At 40.6% G+C, this 17,926-nt stretch overlaps 1 protein-coding gene across 1 annotated transcript in view; it reads left to right on the top strand.

Moving 5' to 3' along the window:
- Positions 1-17,926, top strand: part of OGA (O-GlcNAcase) — a gene marked incomplete at its 5' end in the record, with an annotated part of 1,599,409 nt that overhangs the window by 1,237,528 nt on the left and 343,955 nt on the right. The window contains 1 exon segment of the mRNA XM_044056260.1: positions 17,632-17,720. Coding sequence (XP_043912195.1) covers positions 17,632-17,720 — 89 coding nt within the window.

Below are 17,926 nucleotides of genomic sequence, written 5' to 3'. Positions count from 1 at the left end.
CTATTCCTGGTACCAAGGAAGGGAAAAGATTGGAGACCTATTTTGGACCTATCCATCCTAAACACATTTCTACTCGTACCAAAATTCAAGATGCTCACTCTACAGCAGCTTCTTCCCATGCTGGGCAAGGAGTCTTGGCTGGTAACATTGGACCTCAAGGAGGCATACCTGCATGTCCCATTCAGACAGAATTGCAGAAGATACCTCAGATTTCTTGCAGGTTCAACTCATTATCAATTCTCTGCATTGCCCTTTTGGCTTATCTACTGCGCCCAGAGTATTCATGAAATGCCTGGCATCAGTAATTGCCTACTGCAGACTTCAAGGGATACAAATATACCCCTATTTGGATGACTGCCTGATCCAAGCGGACAGCAAGCACATTCTTCTGAAACATCTGGCTTATGTAATAATGTTGTTGAACTCTCTGGGATACACAGTCAACAAAGAGAAATCAAGGCTAATACCCTCTCGGAAGATAATTTTCCTGGGTGCCAACTTGGACACAAACACCCAGATGGCCTACCTCACGCCAGAGAAGCAGGGGCAACTAACTCAATACTTCAGAGCACTAGCAAATTGCACCAGGCTGACTGCAAGGAAAATCCTGCAGGCTCTGGGATTTATGGCATCTTGCATCCTACTAATCCCATGTGCAAAGCTGCATATGAGGAAACTTCAGTGGTACCTGACAAACCTATGGTCTCAACACAGCCACAGTTTGGAAACAATTCATTCTCTCTTTTGGCTTTTCCCGTTAGGGGTCGCCACAGCGGATGATCTCTTTCCATTTCTTCCTATCCTCTGCATCTTGCTCTGTCACACCAACCGCCTGCATGTCCTCTCTCACCACGTCCATAAACCTTATCTTAGGCCTTCCTCTATTCCTCTTACCTGGCAGCTCCATCCTTAGCATCTTTTTCCCAATATACCCATCATCCCTCCTCAGCACATGTCCAAACCAACGCAATCTCGTCTCTCTTGCTTTGTCTCCAAACTGTCCAACATGAGCTGACCCTCTAATCCTATCCATCCTAGTCACACCGATTGCATATCTTAACATCTTTAACTCTGCCACATCCAGCTCTGACTCCTGCCTTTTTGTCAATGCCACTGTCTCCAACCCATATAACATAGCTGGTCTCACTACCCTCTTGTAGACCTTCCCTTTCACTCTTACTGGTACCCATCTGTCACAAATCACTCCTGACACTCTTCTCCACCCATTCCACCCTGCCTGTACTCTCTTCTTCACCTCTCTTCCACATTCACCATTACTCTGAACTGTTGATCCCAAGTACTTAAACTCGTCCACCTTTACCAACTCTACTCCCTGCATCCTCACCATTCCTCTACCCTCCCTCTCATTTACACACATGTATTCTGTCTTAGCCCTGCTGACCTTCATTCCTCTGCTCTCTAGAGCATATCTCCACCTCTCCAGAGTCTCCTCAGCCTGATTCCTACTCACACTACAGATCACAATGTCATCTGCAAACATCATAGTCCACGGGGCCTCCTGTCTGATCTCATCTGTCAACCTGTCCATCACCACTGCAAATGAAAAAGGACTCGGAGCTGATCCTTGATGTAATCCCACCTCCACCTTAAACGGATCTGTCACTCCCACTGCAGTCCTCACCACTGTCACACTACCCTCGTACATATCCTGTACCACTCTTACGTACTTCTCTGCCACTCCCGACTTCCTCATACAATACCACAACTCTTCTCTAGGCACTTTGTCATATGCTTTCTCCAAGTCTCCAAAGACACAATGCAACTCTTTCTGGCCTTCCCTGTATTTCTCCAACAACACTCTGAGCAAACATTGCATATGTAGTGCTCTTTCCTGGCATGAAACCATACTGCTGATCACTAATCATCACCTCCCTTCTTAACCTTGCTTCCACTACTCTTTCCCATAACTTCAAGCTGTGACTAATCAGTTTTATCCCTCTGTAGTTACTGCAGCTCTGCTCATCACCCTTATTCTTAAAGATAGGTACCAAAACACTTTTTCTCCACTCCTCAGGCATCCTCTGACTTTCCAAAGTTTCATTAAACAATCTAGTTAGAAATTCCACTGCCATTTCTCCTAAGCACCTCCATGCTTCCATTGGTATGTCATCTGGGCCAACAGTTTGGAAACAATAATACCACTAATTCTATGTCTACAAAAGGAATTTCTGTGGTGGGTTCAAGCATGCCAAACAAACACAGGTCTTCCATTCAGCAAGCCTCAAGCAAATCAAGTCATCACAACAGACGCCTTGGACTACGCCTGGGGGGCGCACATGACAGATCGGTGCATTCAGGGCAAATGGTCCCAAAAAGAAAAGCACCTTCACATCAATCAAAAGGAAATGCTAGCAGTAATAAATGCAATTATAGCTTTCAAAGACCTTCTGCAACCAGGTCAACTATTGATAATGGACAACACCACGGTTATGTGGTACATAAACAAACAGGGAGGTACACATTCATGCCCCCTATGCAGACTGGCCATGTCACTTTGGAAGATGGCCATGGACTTACAAATCAAACTACAAGCACAGTACTTGCCAGGCAAGGAAAACACGCTGGCAGACAACCTAAGCAGAAATATGACAGATCCACACGAATGGAAGTTGCATCCAAAAGTTTTTACAGAAATAATCCAAGCATGGGGAAGGCCAGACATAGATCTCTCTGCCTCCCACAAAAATCACCAATTGACAAAATTCTGCTCAAGGATTTTCCATCCAAAGGCCTGGGGAGTGGACGCTCTCTCTTTCAGTTGGACATCAATGACAGTTTATGCCTTCCCACCTCTTCCTCTGCTGCCCAAAGTTCTATTGAAAACCAGAGGAGACAGACCAAAGATGATTCTCATTGTTCCAGACTGGCCAAGACAACACTGGTACCCCTCCTGAGGAGCCTGACACATTCCCCACCATGGACCCTGCCTCTAATGCCTCTTCTCCTGACTCAGCACAGTTTCAAAACTCTTCACAGCCAGCTAAAAACACTCAATCTAGCCACATGGAAGATTCCTTAGCATCACAACAGACCCTACTCTCCAAGGAGGTGCAGAATGTCATTTTGGAGGCCAGAAGGCCATCAACTAGAAAAGCTTACTCCGCAAAATGGAAACGGTTTTGTATCTGGAATGAGAAAAAGGGCCAGGATCCTGGAAAACTGAATTTACCTCAAATACTACAGTATCTAGCTGAGCTGCTAAGCAGTGGACTTTCATTCTCCTCCATCAAAATCCATGCCTCAGCCATTTCTGCAGAATACAACACTGATCCACCCTTATTCTCTCACCCTCTCTTAAGACAGTTCCTCAGAGGGGCTAAGAATCTAAGACCCCCAAGGAAACAACCAATACCTGCTTGGGATCTCAATTTCATTCTGGAAAAACTGACCTTGCCTCCCTTTGAGCCAGCTGTCTCATCAGATTTGCAATATTTGTCCTGGAAAACAGCTTTCCTTCTGGCTATTACCTCAGCTCGTAGAGTTTCAGAACTACAAGCTCTCATGGCTGTGCAGCCTTTTATCATCTTCCATCAGGACAGAGTTTCCTTACGAACCAACCCGTCCTTTATGCCTAAAGTGGTATCCAGGGTAGCTTTGAATCAGGCCATACACTTACCTACCTTTTATCCTAATCCTCAAAACAAAGGGGAGAGATTAATACATTCCTTGGACATCCACAGACAACTGCGTTATTATTTGGACAGAACAAAGCCTTTCAGAAAAGCAGAACTGCTCTTTGTGTCCTATGCTATAGGAGCTCAAGGAAAGCCAATTTCCAAACAGACAATCTCAAAATGGATAGCCCACTGCATACGCTTTTGCTATTCTTTTCATGGCAAAACTGTACCTACAGGCATCAGATCTCACTCCACAAGGGCCATGGCTACCTCTGCAGCTTTTCAGAATAGTTCCTACCAAAGATATTTTAGAAGCAGCCACTTGGAGTTCTGTGCATACCTTCTCCAAGCACTACCACCTTCCACTATACTCCAAATCTAGAGCAGGCTTTGCCACTGCAGTCTTGCAGGGCATTCTGGCTGCTCCTAGTTCCACCTAGTGCCTACCACCCCTTTCTTAGCTTTGGGATTCTACCCATCTGTTATGACTGCAGCTGTATGCACGATGAACATAGTACAGTTTTGTACCTACCATAAATGTAGATGTTCGAGTGCTAATACAGCTGCAGTCGAGGTTTCCCTCCCTCCTTCCCCTCTTGGGACAGGCCTATTGGCTAACACCTCCTCATACAACCTGATTGGGGTATTCATTTATGGTGCATTTGCTTGCAACTACTGTATTTTGATTATATTGCATTGCCTTATTACACAAATTTATGTATTGCCTTCCTTCTGGGGGCACCTGACATCTGGGGCAAGAAAAACTGAAGAAAATGGCGTCGGCTGGTTCTTTTATACCCCTGTCGCACTGACGTCAGGGAAGAAGCGACGGCAACCGACGCCGGACCTAGACTTTGGAATTCGGCCGACCGAGGACCCGCCTGACGGCAGGAGAACCCATCTGTTATGACTGCAGCTGTATTAGCACTCGAACATCTACATTTATGGTAGGTACAAAACTGTACTTTTTGCTGTTAGGTAGTCACCACCTTTTAAATGTTGCTGTCAAATGTCATTCCACTGATGTGTGGCTGCTTCCCATGCCCATTTTAAAATTGGAGTGTCCATCACAGACATTCATGCAGTGTCCACTTTGCCAACATTTTACACCTTTATCAGCTTGAGCTCTGATTCTCAGAGTTGTTTTTGGAACTTTCGTACTGTGTTCATCCTTCCAAGGTTTTGCATTATGGTCTTATGCTGGCTGTAGTTCCCATGTGTGGGAAGTGTGTACATCACGTAACCAACTGTGGAGAACTTCCAGTATCAGAAGTAATATAGATATCTCACTTACCTGCCTTCCACCATCCTGCTGTGCTTGGACAATCCTCCTCCTAGCAGTTGCTGTTTGGGAGTTCACTGTTCTATGAAGTGTACTCTTATCCATCTTTTTATGTTTGTTTCTTTTCTTGCTGTTTATTTGTTTAATGGATGGTGCAGAGATGATAGGGAATATGCTTGCTCTCCTAGCCTATATGCAATGCCCAGGACATTATTCATCTGAAGTTGTGCACATAACACTATGCACACAAGTGGAAGGAAGTGAAAAAAAAAGCTATGCATCAGAGGAGAGGAAATCTCCACATTTAACTGCACACAACTCCTTCACACACAGTCTGATGTAGTTAATGTATATATATTTATACTATATGCTGCTGCATGATTTATTTCAGAGTATGCTGAGTAAAATCCCCACCCACCCTTTGCATGGATAGCTTGCTCTACTGTCTACATGCTTTGGTTACTGTAAAAAAAAAAAAAGTAGCTCTGTGAGGTATTTGTCATAATTGTAAATCACGGTTTACTATCAAATGGTTGAAAGTAACATAACTGAGTAACATATATGTGAAAGTCCTTTATTTGACTGTCATAAACACCCATTCAGAATGTCGAAACTACAGTGCAATTCAAATAAATGAACTCTAGCACTTCATTGTCATCACCAAAAGCCCAAATCGCCAAAGAATAATTTTGCTGTATTTCATTACGTCCGAACGTAGTAGAGGCAGTGTATATGCCCCTTGTCCCCACTGTAGTGCAGTCCTGGAGTTAGAATATATAGTTGGGGGGTGTGGGAGGCATAACTCCTCCATCTAGCTTGGTTTCTGTTCTGTCTGTTTTCTCTTCTGATTGTTGTCACCTCACATCGTGTTTCTCTGGTTCGATTCTCAGCTGGGCTGCCTTCTGTGTGGAGTTTGTATGTCCTCCCTCTGTTTATGTGGGTTTCCTCCGGGTGCTCGGGTTTCCTCCCACATTACAAAGACTTGTCTGGAGCGTTTCTTCCCGGACCTCCGCTGAAAATTGGCTCGTTCCAAGTTGGACTTTCCCGGTTAACAAATGTGAAATAAAATAAATAATAAATGTTATCATGAAGGGATTCACATCATTGTGCCCCTGTACTCTTCTCTTATCGGGCCCATGATTGAGTACAATGCCCCATTTGGGATGTATCTTACCCGACACCTGCAGCAGTTGGAAAGACCCCAAAAGTTCCTCACCAAGAGGATAAAGGGTCTCTAACATATGTCGTATGCTGCCCGGCTTAAGAAACTCCAGCTCTATTGAGTCACATACCGCCTACTCAGAGGTGATCTATGCCTGACGTACAAGGCCATGCCCAATCCGGAATTAATGGACATGCACCACCTCAGAAAATCCAAATCCATCAGAGCCACGAGAGCAAGAGATTTGAACCTCAACACAGAAATAAATAGGACATGCTGGAGGGACAGATTCATAACCCAGAGGCTCCCTACACTCTGGAACAGAATCCCAGTCCATGTTAGGCAGAGCCCCTCTCTAACTCTCTTCAAGAGAAATCTTGACGAGTGGATGGGAGATCATAGGTTTACCCCGGGGGTCATCTCTGTGTCACTACTAGACAGGGGCACAGTAAACTAAACCCTAAATGGGCATAGTATTCTCATCCCAAGGGGTGACCGAAAGCCACACACACACTGGCTAGGCTTATAAATGCCCTAGGGCAGATGGCCTAGTACGAACCTATGAACCTAAGAGGGGTACGTAAGTAGTATTTAATCACACTGGGTTTGGTTTGGTGGAAGTTTGGTTTCGCAAAAGGTGGAAAAATGTTGAAACATTTTGATTTTTTATGAATTTCGATTAATATGATTCTACATTATGATAGCTTTACATTCTGAACTTCCAACCATTTGATAGTAAACTGTAAATCACTGCCCTCACACCTGTTTTTCCAGTATTCACTTCCATCCTCATTCCCCTTTCCTTTATAGTTATTCATCCTGGGGTTTTGTTGTAGCTGAAGGTTGATAGGCTTTTGGGTGCTGAGGTGAAGTTGTGTGTTGTACAGTGCAAGGGTTTAAAATGTAGTCTGCTGTTAGAGAAGAACATCCAAAGTCTTTGCAGTTGTTATTCCTTTGGAATAAAACAATGTACACCCTTATTTTCTGGTATTTTCTTATATAATTACATTATGCAATTTTGAAAGTGACATCTGTATTTATTGCCAAGTGCTTGGAGTGGTGGCATAGCTTGTCCTTTTGTTATATTGAACTTTCATGCTCTTCGGTAAGTATGCATGTGTATTGGGCAGTTTTTGCATTTGTTCCAATAAGTAAAGGATTTTCCACCCTGCAGTCTGTAGTGGCTATGGTCCCAGGATTGACACTTATAGCAGCCAGTCAACTTTTAAGGATGCGTGCATTGCTAGTGAGGGGGAGACTGGACTAAATGCCTGCTAAGAATGAATTCAGTTGTTAAACTGCTTACAAAAAACTGAAATTTTTGTACATCACAGTATACAAGATTAAATCCAACTCTGAGAGGTATGCCAAACCATCCTTCATGAAAGAAGGGCGTGTGGTATTTGATATTAAGGGCTTTGGTACCCTGATAGGAAAATGATGAGAGGTGAACACTGCTAGTGTCATTGAAAATAAACAGTTGAGACGTGCAGTACCACATCAGTGAAATCACATATCATAAATATTTGCTCTTCAAAACAGTTGTTTTGTGGGCAGTGATTATCTTGGGAGTGTGTGCAGTGTAAAATTTTTGGGTTGGGCATCCTGTAGTCATTGAAAATAAGCATTTGGGACCCACCCCCATTATTAGAGAGTTAATTAATCTCAATGTTTATACTAAAGAAGCTTGTTTTTTGAGAGGGAGGGAGGTTTAGCAGTAAAAATTTCACAGCATTTTTTTTATTTTATTTTTACACTTCAGGGCAACTTGATTAAAATGTTTACATTCCAGCTGACCTACTTGTGTCAAGTGATGGGAGTTCAGTATTGAATCTGATGTTCGCACAATGCATTCAGTTATGTAACGTAGCAAAGAAAATTATGCTTTTGTCGAGTTGAATTCCTTAAAATGCATCTGTGTCTCAGACACTGCTCTCTGATGTGCTGCCTGTTTTGTAGATCTCTGGGTGTTGCCCCTGTGGAAAATAAGTGGGATATCTCTTAGTTTGAGAGAAAAACATCCATTTATATACTGTACTTCACCAAAGGCAATGTAATTCAATCACTTTAATTACTTTAATAACTGGGGTAATGAAATAGTTGAAAATGCACAAAAAATCATGCACAGACTTATTCAGTGTTTTATGTAGAAGTTGAAGGCCAGCCCACATAAGAATGAACTAAACATCTACATAGTTGAAGTTCTACCCTCTACTGTAATGGCATGTCAGTAGAGCCATATCCCTGAAGTTGTGGCTAAGGACTTGATGCCATATGCAAGGGATTCAGTGTCTTTTGTCCTGGTACAGCTTACCAGCTCCATAGTGGATGATTTGCACATGTACAATGGAGTACAGATATTGAATATGAATCTTTACACCCTATAGTGTTTTTTTAGACCTCTTCAAACTATGCCTAATAATGTGGGGGCAGTATATATCTCACTGTGTTCTACATGTCCCGCTTTTTTATGTGGGTAAAATGGTGGGACCTTTGAAAACTAGACTATGTCTATAACTTTATGCCATTAGAAAAGGTAATGCTACTAATAGACTGTGTAGACACTTGGAAAACTGTGAAGATTTTAGGAAAATTTTCTTTGTAGTGGAAGGAAATAAACTCTGTTGGAGCAGAGAACTGCAATAGCAGATTCTTCTTAATGCTGCAGTGGCTTTGGGTATTAATGGTAAATTACCTATTGGCAGTATTTTTAAAAATGAGGGCAAATAGGGTTTTGATAGTACTGTAGTTCTGAGGTTTCTTTTATTTATTCGCTTGTTCATTTAATCATTAGTATTATTATATCTGTATTTGTTATTTATCGTTTTATCTATTTTATGTTTTACATATGCATTTTTTATTTTTAAGATTATGATCGAGTTAGGAGTGTGCATAATATCCTGTTAAAAAGAATCAGTTCAGTATTGACGGGATGAGGGGATTTGAATTGTGAATGCAGTTTGTATTTTTATGAGGTGGTGAACTTTGAATCATGTTTGATATTGTTATGAAAGATGTAACTAGTTAATATATAAATATTTTAAGGATTTTTATGGTTGAATTTATGAAGGGATGAGTGTGGCTTTGGCGCCACTTCCTCTAAGTAATGGGAGGTGATGCTTTTTTATTTACTCTGAAGATGTTCAGGCAGTGAAGGAAATGAAAGCACTTACTCTCTAAAATAAAGTTGTTGACACTTGTGTGTTAACATTTTCTTGTTTTATTAAATACCAAACAAAAAAGTAGGTTAGTCTGGATTCATTGTGTTGTATGTCTGGAGCATTTCTCCCCGGGCCTCCGCTGAAAACAGGCTCTGTGGAACCTAGTCGGACATTCCCGGTCAACAAATGTTAAATAAAATAAATAAAATGTGCTGAAACTGAAACATGACATTTTGTCAGCAGCAGATTTATTGAGGTTTTTCATCCTTTCATTAATGTATTCCATGCAAAACAGATGGTCTTCAGTCATGTAGAACAGTACTGCTTAAAAGTGGGACTAATATAAAAAAAAATCCCATAATTAAAAGGCTTGTGTATAAACTGCAAGTGTTACCTGAATTTAACACTCAGTGTTGTAGAGCCCCTTCTAGGGCACATAAAGTGCAACTAGGCAAAAGAAGCAACAGTATTTTTATTTATGAATGTCACCCATATAGTCTGGGAAAGTGTAACTCTGCTTTTAATTCACTTCTGCAGTTCTTCCTTCATCTGTTAGAACATTAACAGTAAGTCTGTTATATTTAACCTAATAATCATCTTCAGATTAGGATACTGTCACATTTAAGTTAAGAAGCAGTAGCCACACATCAGAAAGCATCTTTCTTTTGATTGCTAAGGGTAATTAGACAGATGTAAGTACACCATTATTTACCCAGACTAGGATGCAGTGCTGAATGATTCTCACATTACACCACAGGTTAACGTAGAATAGTTCTGAGGGATTATTGGATGCTGCACTCTAATGTATGTACTGCTAGGATAAGGAAAGAATAAACATAAAAAGGGAAGAAAATGTATTACATCAACTGAAACCAAAAATCCTAATCCAGTAAAACATATTCCTTTTAATTTGCAGAAAAATCTTACTAAACTGATCAAATTGTTGACATTAGTCAGTGGCGGATCCAGGAATTTGCAGAAGGGGGGGGGGGGGTGCAGTCTGGTTAGTTGACTGCCAGGGTGGAAGCAAGAAAGTGGGGCACTTGGTTTGGTGGTTGTGAAAAGATCACATCACCTTAAGAAGCTCTGACATGTGTGGAAAGACATCACTTTACATTCAGTTACACATGATTTTACTGTATAAGCAGGGGGAGGATTGTGGTGGGAATGAAACCAGGATAATTACAATTAACATTCCCCAGGGGAACTTTGGCCAGTAGAAAACTGTTTACCTGCCCTGCAGGTATGCAAGATGTGCAAAAAAAAAAAAAATCAGCCTTTGTACCTAGCTACTGTACAAGTGAAATCATTAAACACAGCTTCTGTTCTACATGTGAAATCTTGCCTAGAGAAACACAGCCTATTTCACATACACTCTAGGTAGAGTGGATGGTACTGATGTTAGTCTGCAAGATGATCGTATCTGCCCGAGGCATCAAACAAGCATATTATTTTACAATTTCATAAAGCAAACAGTTTAGAACACACATTTTAACACTACTGTACCACTGTAACACTTTTTAAGCAAAGCAGTCACTGTATAAACAGTGATACGTGCTAAATAAACCGTCGAACAGTAATTGTCAGCACTGCCACCTACAAAAACCCATGTATCTTTCAAACCATCTTATGATGGACATAGTCTTCACTTCACATTTATATATACCGTAGCACAAGCAACAGTGAAAGGGACTTATCAAGCGATCCCGTATACTGGAAACTACATTCCCATTTCTTAGCAATACTCACTTTTGATAGCTGCGATGAGCGAATTCCCATCTTAATGAACTTATTTGTTCTGTTCAACTCCTGCTCATAACATTTCAGCCGATCCCTGAAATCGGGGCTATCATGATAGCAGTCACTGAATTCCAAAGGAGGATGGCCCATGGTGATTAAAACAGGGGCTTTCTGTACTGACTTCTGGCACTAGTAAGGTACCAAATTCATGCTTCCTGGCAGGATTTCTGCTGCTTTCACTAATCGCGCGCATGTAGTCTTTCACATGCGCAGTGTGCGGGGCAGGCGGAGGGTTGGGATTTTGCAAACTGGTGGCTCCAGCATTTTGCCGTCTAAGTTGCACCTTCAGCAAACAGATACAAATCTAAATATACTGAACAAATCAGACTACATACATTTTATTTTGGAGTTGGAACACCTGTTTTGCAAGGTGATCATATCTGTAAATATTCTTCCTCCAAAATAAGGAACAAAGATAAAATAAAAGATAAAATGTGGAACACCTTACTAGTAACTTCAGATAGGATGCACATGAAATGGTAGCATGTGCTAGTTTGTATAGAAAGTTATTTTGGTGAATTAATGTAACTCCGTATTATTTTCAATGAAGTTAGGTTTAAAAAGTCATAACAGTAAATGTGTGGCAGACCCTTCCAGTGAGGAACTGCAAAGAGCATCAACGTTTTAAGACTCAAAATTCCTTACAATGAAGAATTCTGGTACCTTGCCGAGATGGTGCGTTAAGCAAGGGATTACTATTAAGGGAGGAATTACTATTTACTGACCCTCACACAGCGCTTATCTGTTTTCTTTGTGGCCGGAGTATCTACTGTGCGGAGTTGGTGTGCCTTATAAGCTTGGCACATACCTCAGTCTCAACCTATTAGTGCAATAAATCTGGACAGACTCTAAAATAATGGGGGGGGGGGGGCAAAGGTCCAAAACTACAGAGAGATTTTAAATGTTCTTAATAAACGTAGAAGGCTGCTATAATAATAAATATAGGATGTGTTATGAATTTTCTGAAGGATATGAAGTCTGACACTCAAGTATATGTCCTAACTTAGTGACTTTTATCGTCAATAATTTGCCAGAAAACCACAGATTTTATGAGGACTAGACCAAAAATATGAGGCAAAAATCTGGACAAGTTAATAGGTGAGCTTGGATTTTCCATGGCCTCCCAATACTTTCAGTAGGTGAGGCATTGTTTTGCCAGAAAAAAGTACTGACTTACAACTGGGTAGGTGTGCAAGCTCTTTGCAGTTATATGAGTTTGGAGTGGGATTTAGAGAGGATGATTTGGAAGCTCCAAATCTTTTTCTTCGTGGGCATCCACTGCTTTTTGCCAACCTTTCCCCGAAAGGTGTTTGGTTTTCCACAGTCACTTCGAACAAAAACTGGACAGAAAAAAGCGTTGCTATTTATATAATAGATTGCTAAATGTTCCTTAAGTGTTCCATATTTTCTGAAGGACGGTGAAGTTGGGACTGTTACTATCCTTTGTTTATAGTCTTGATACCAAGGCAAGATTCAAGTAATATACTGAAAAGAGCATAATAATGAGTCAATTACTAAATTAAAGATTAATCAAATTATTTGATTATTATTTCCTTAGCAGAGTACTCATGTATACAACACATTCAGGCAAAAAATATTTTTAAATTAGAGTATATGATCGGCCAATCATCATGGGTAGGCCAATTGCAAAGTGAAGAACTCACTATATTAAAGGGTGAACGTAAAGTTCCCACTTTTAAATTCTGAGGAGGAGATTAAGCACCGAAGGTGCGCAAAGCGAAGACACTACATTCTCATCAAGTAACTGAACCTAAACCACTAAGCAAGCAAATAAATCCATCATTCTCCAGTTCTACTTCTCACCCAGAATAAATAACAGAAACCTGAGCCGAACAACTTACTAGCTGAGAGTGTGGGTAGGCTCAAAACCTTCCTTTTCTACTCGTAAAGGCATTGTGGCGTACCCTGACAAAAAGCGGGACTTACAATAAATAAAACTGAATAATTGGGGCTCTAGTCCTTGGTACAAAAATTAAAAAAGAAAGAAAAATATATACCTCAGTCTCACATTGTCAACCAGTTTGGTGCTGGAGTTCAGAACTCTGCACATTGACTTCTTGAATAGAATTAATTTCTTCCGAAAGTTTCTCACAACACAGTGCTCTGAAGTTTTACCAAAATGCGCCTAACTCCACTACAATAGCGATATATTTGGAGGAGCAATTGACGAGATTATAAAACTCACCTGACTCTGCAACCTCCAATTGCTTCTCCGATGTATTTGAGTTGGGTGCGATTTTTGGCAGCATTGATTGGTTGTGAGGAAAAGGAATCCGAACTGAAAAAAATGTACGGTACCATATGATTTATTTTGTCTCCATGACGGCTCCAAAAAAAAAAAGTAACTTGAAAACAGAACGTACCAAAAGGGTACATTTTTCAGATTAAAAATAAAATGAACAAAGATTCTAATGGACAGAAAGGGGCGGCGCGCGCCCATGCCTAAATTCGCCACTTAGTCTATAAAACTAGACTGACATCTTAACAGATAGTGTCAGCAAAACCTTCCATTAGTAAAGATTGTTAGAGAACTAAGGAGAAAATGGAAAAAAACAGTTTTCAGTAAATGTAATAATGCTCCATTGATGGGATATACTCTGGCAGCCAGTTTTTTTTTGTCAATTTCAGAAAGAAAATAAAGCTTTAAATGTTAGACCTTTGTCCAGGAAGGATGAACTGTCCCCAGATTCCAGCTCCATAGACCTGGCAGTATTCTCAGTAGGTTCTTACATAATATAAGGAATGCTGAAATCCTTGCATATGGTCATAACAGTTTTTAATAATTGGACACCCAGTGTCAAGCTGAAATGCTCCCCATGTGTAAGGCAGTATGTGATTAGATCCAAGTCATTTCATACTGATCATCCTCACTTTTGTCTGCATATTCTTAGAGTAATATTTGAGCTGATCTTAAAAACGTAAAACACTAGAGACATTACATTTATAGACCCAAAAAGTAATTTTTAAGGGAGGATCCTTCCCACTTAAATGTTGGAATTTTTGGAAGAAACTTTTGCACTGCATGAGGGACACACACACAATGCTTAAATTTTGCAAAAGGAGCTTGTTATGTTTTCAGTATTGACAGTGTAGATCCATTGTTCAACTCATTTTGGACAGTTATATGGTTCAGTGTGTGAACTTTTGGTTAAGGATACCTTTACCTTTGGTGCAGAACTAGTACTTTACCTGTTCAAATGAGATGAGTTGTCTGGTGGAGCCTCTCAGACCTTCAGACCACTCCTTTTTGGTCTGTCTTCTTTTTTTTTTTTTTCTTATAGCTACAACTACAAATACAAATGGTGAATTTTGATGTATTCATTGTCGACAACTACGGATTTGGCATTTGGACCTGGTATTACATACTGTATTGTATTATAAATAATAGGTTTACTTGATGCAATTAGTCTTTCTTGCAGTGCCATTAAATGTAGTGTCAAATTTGAGGGAGGGAGGTGTATGCTTTGCTCATAATTAGGTTGGTATACACTGAAAGTAGACAAAAGCACTAATTATCGGTAGACAAAGTAAGCACAAGTTGATCTTGAGAATTCTTTTGTAAATCTTTATACATCAAGCCAGAACAAATATCTTCTTCTCTTTCGGGTGTTCCCATTAGGGGTCGCCACAGCAAATCATCTGTTTCCATTTCTTCCTGTCCTCTACATATTGCTTTGTCACACCAACCACCTGCATGTCCTCTCTTACCACATCCATAAACCTTGTCTTAGGCCTTCCTGTTACCTGGCAGCTCCATCCTTTGCATTCTTTTCCCAATATACCCAGTTTCCCTTCTCAGCACATGTCCAACCAACGCAGTCTCGCCTCTCTGACTTTGTCTCCAAACCGTCCAACCTCGACCCTCTACTATACTGATTCCTAATCCTGTCCATCCTCTAAACCATTGGATTCAACACTTTTCTTAGAACTTGTCCTGGTCAGATCCAAAATGCCTCCTCTCACATAGTAGAGATTTTCTCCAGAACCAGTTTCACTTAGGCTGCAATTCCTGTTTTTACAAGAAAGACTCTCTCAGCTGTCCTGTGGTCTATTTCTACTACCTCTTCCTTGCTGACCGTCTTTCCAAAGCAGATGTGACTGGATAATGGAATTTCACAGGACCCAGATTCAGTTGGTCTTCCCGACTCCTGCCACTGTAGGATCCGGGAGTTTAGCTTCTTCCCCTCATTATATTGTAACTACTACCCAGATTGTTTTTTCAGGTTTGGACATTACTGATTCAAGTGTTACCCAGAGTTTGTCCATGTTGGATCTGAAGACTGCTTTCTTCCACTCAGGTGACATCTCTGATTGAAGCAGCTCGGATTGCCTCTGATCCAGAAGGATCTCTAGACCAAAGCCTCTGTGCTGGATCTAGAGGAATGGGCTTGACTTCAAACCTTTCAGAGCCATTGTTTCCTCTTGGAGCTTTGATATTGGACAGCTTGGCTCCAACGTAAGCCTCTGTACCTATCTGGGCATAATATCAAGGTTTGTCTTGTGGTAGCCTTTACTCCAGCTGAAGAATTTTGGGTTTTCCCTCTGCTTCAGTTTATGACTATTGAGAGAGCACTGTCCTTACTGGATGAACAGAAAGATTTACAAAACCAAGTGGAAAACGTTTTCTGTTTGGATCTGTCAAAGGAATCTGGATCCCTTTTTGGCTCTGCTTACAGTGATAGATTTTCCGGATTCTCTTTTCCTAATGTTGCAGGCTTGTTGCACTGCCAAAGATCAGTTGACTGCTAAATCCAATTTCTGTATTGGAGAAAATGAATACCCTGTTGCCTCTCTTAGATTATCTAAAGCTTTTTATAAGGGGTACTTCTTCTGAGACCCCTCTTTGAGGGATTCTACTCCCCCACTCCCCCTTGGGACATCATTATTATGCTTCAGGCTCTAACAAAGCCTTCCTATGAACCTGCAACCAGGGTGAAGTTTATGGCTTGGAAAAAGACTTCTGTCAGGAGGTTATCAGAGCTTCAAGCTAGTCCCTGTAAACTTCTGTACCTTATTTTCTACTAGGACGATGGGTAATCTTACGGACTAATGCTTCCTTTACTCCAAATGTAGCTACCTACACTACTTTAAATCCGACCATATACCTACCAGTTTTCTTTTGCAATTTTTCCAACAAAGGGGAATACATGCTACATCTACTTATAGGTCCCACCGTTGGCTACATTTTTATATTCGCTGCACTAAAGAAATTAGGAAGTCTGATTAGGTTTTTCCTTTTGCTCAACTTCTGTATTGGGTTTGGGAGCCCTTAAAGCCACTCTATCAAGGTCCGCTTGCATTTCCCATGTTTGTAGAGTAAAGGTGTTGGCCCTATCCAAGGCCATCAAAACTCACTTTACCAGGTCTGTAGCTATCTCTACTGCTTCCTTTTCAAGACCCTCCATTGATAACATATGTGTGGCAATTACTTGGTCCAGTGTTCATACCTTCATTTCCCATTATAAGCTAATTTGCTGTCCTGAAATGGAACAGTTTTTGTTTCAGCCATCCTTTGGAATATCCTTCCATGGTACCAGTCAGTGGTTTCATTATTTCATCCATTGAGGAACAGATGGAAGATACAGCATCAAATACAAAAGTTATGTAGTTACCATAATGATAGATCTGTGTCATCTGCTTCCTTCCTTCCTTAACTACCCACCCTCCTCTCCCCTTTGCGTAGTACTACATTAATTTCGTTTGCTTCTGGGTGTGACTGAACTGGCCCTCTCCTTGATCTGTCTTTGCATACTTTTAGCTCCAGACCAGCTTATGAGTCGGTTGTTTGTTGCTTTCTGATTTATGCAAACGAAGTTCTTTATTTTTCTTGGGCAAACTCATTCTGGGGTAATGTCTGGATCTCCAGGGCATTATGAATAAGGAAGAAGCCTGAGTTTTTGATCCAAAGTCAGATCCAAAGAACTGTCCTTTGACAAAGGATGGAAACAAAGTGCACGTCTGTTATGTTAAGTATATAACATTTATTTTTCTTGGATTTGTGTTTCTTTACTCTTTCTGACAAATGTTTAACTTCTATAGTAAACATTTTATGAGTTGTGTAAAAATGTGTTAAAATTAACAAGGTGATGACCCAGTGATAATGTATTTGGATCTAAACATTAAATGGTGGCATATACTTTGTGGTTTTTTATATGAACTGTAATAATTTATCAAGAACAAAACTGTTGTCCAGTTGACTGAATGTATTCCCATGTGAAAACTTCAGTGCAGTAATGAAATTTGTAGTCAGACCTGCAGGTCTTTGGTATGAGTATCTGCTGCATCAGGAACAGCTCTAGCTTACGACATGAATTTTCAGATATGTGTTATCATTGTGGGAAATAAAGTCAAGGCTGATGGCTTGCAGATTTGAGGAGAAAAGGGCCGTGCACACACACACACACACACACACACACACACACACACACACACACACACATAATATCACACTGTAATGAAGATAAATTAGAAAGGTTGTCTCATATTTTGTGGCTGGTGTTGGTCATTTTCACAGCTACTTTATAAATTACTTCACAACGTGTAATAACCATCTTTGTTGTTTTCTAGGCATCTGTGTTTGGAATCTGCAGAGATATGTATAGTGATGAAATATCAGAAGATTCTTTTGCAGAACACCCTGATCTAATTGGAGACAAGTACGTATTCAGAACTAAAACTTGTTTAACAAAGGAAAAAAAATAAGCTAATAAAAGCAGTCTGTGTCACAGTTTAGCTTAAGGTTTTAAGGCCCAAAGCCAGCAACAAGTAATTTACTGTCGTCCTGTGTTTGATTTCCTCATTAGTTTACTTGCAAACTGCACAGGTCTGAAAAGAGCAGTCAGCTAGACTATCATTCACTCAT

Source organism: Protopterus annectens, chromosome 14.part0 (assembly GCF_019279795.1).
Source record: "Protopterus annectens isolate FY-2018-M chromosome 14.part0, PAN1.0, whole genome shotgun sequence".
Classification (NCBI taxonomy): Eukaryota; Metazoa; Chordata; order Ceratodontiformes; family Protopteridae; genus Protopterus; species Protopterus annectens.
Note: the sequence above shows the minus strand (reverse complement) of the source record. Positions and strands in the feature narration are given on the sequence as shown.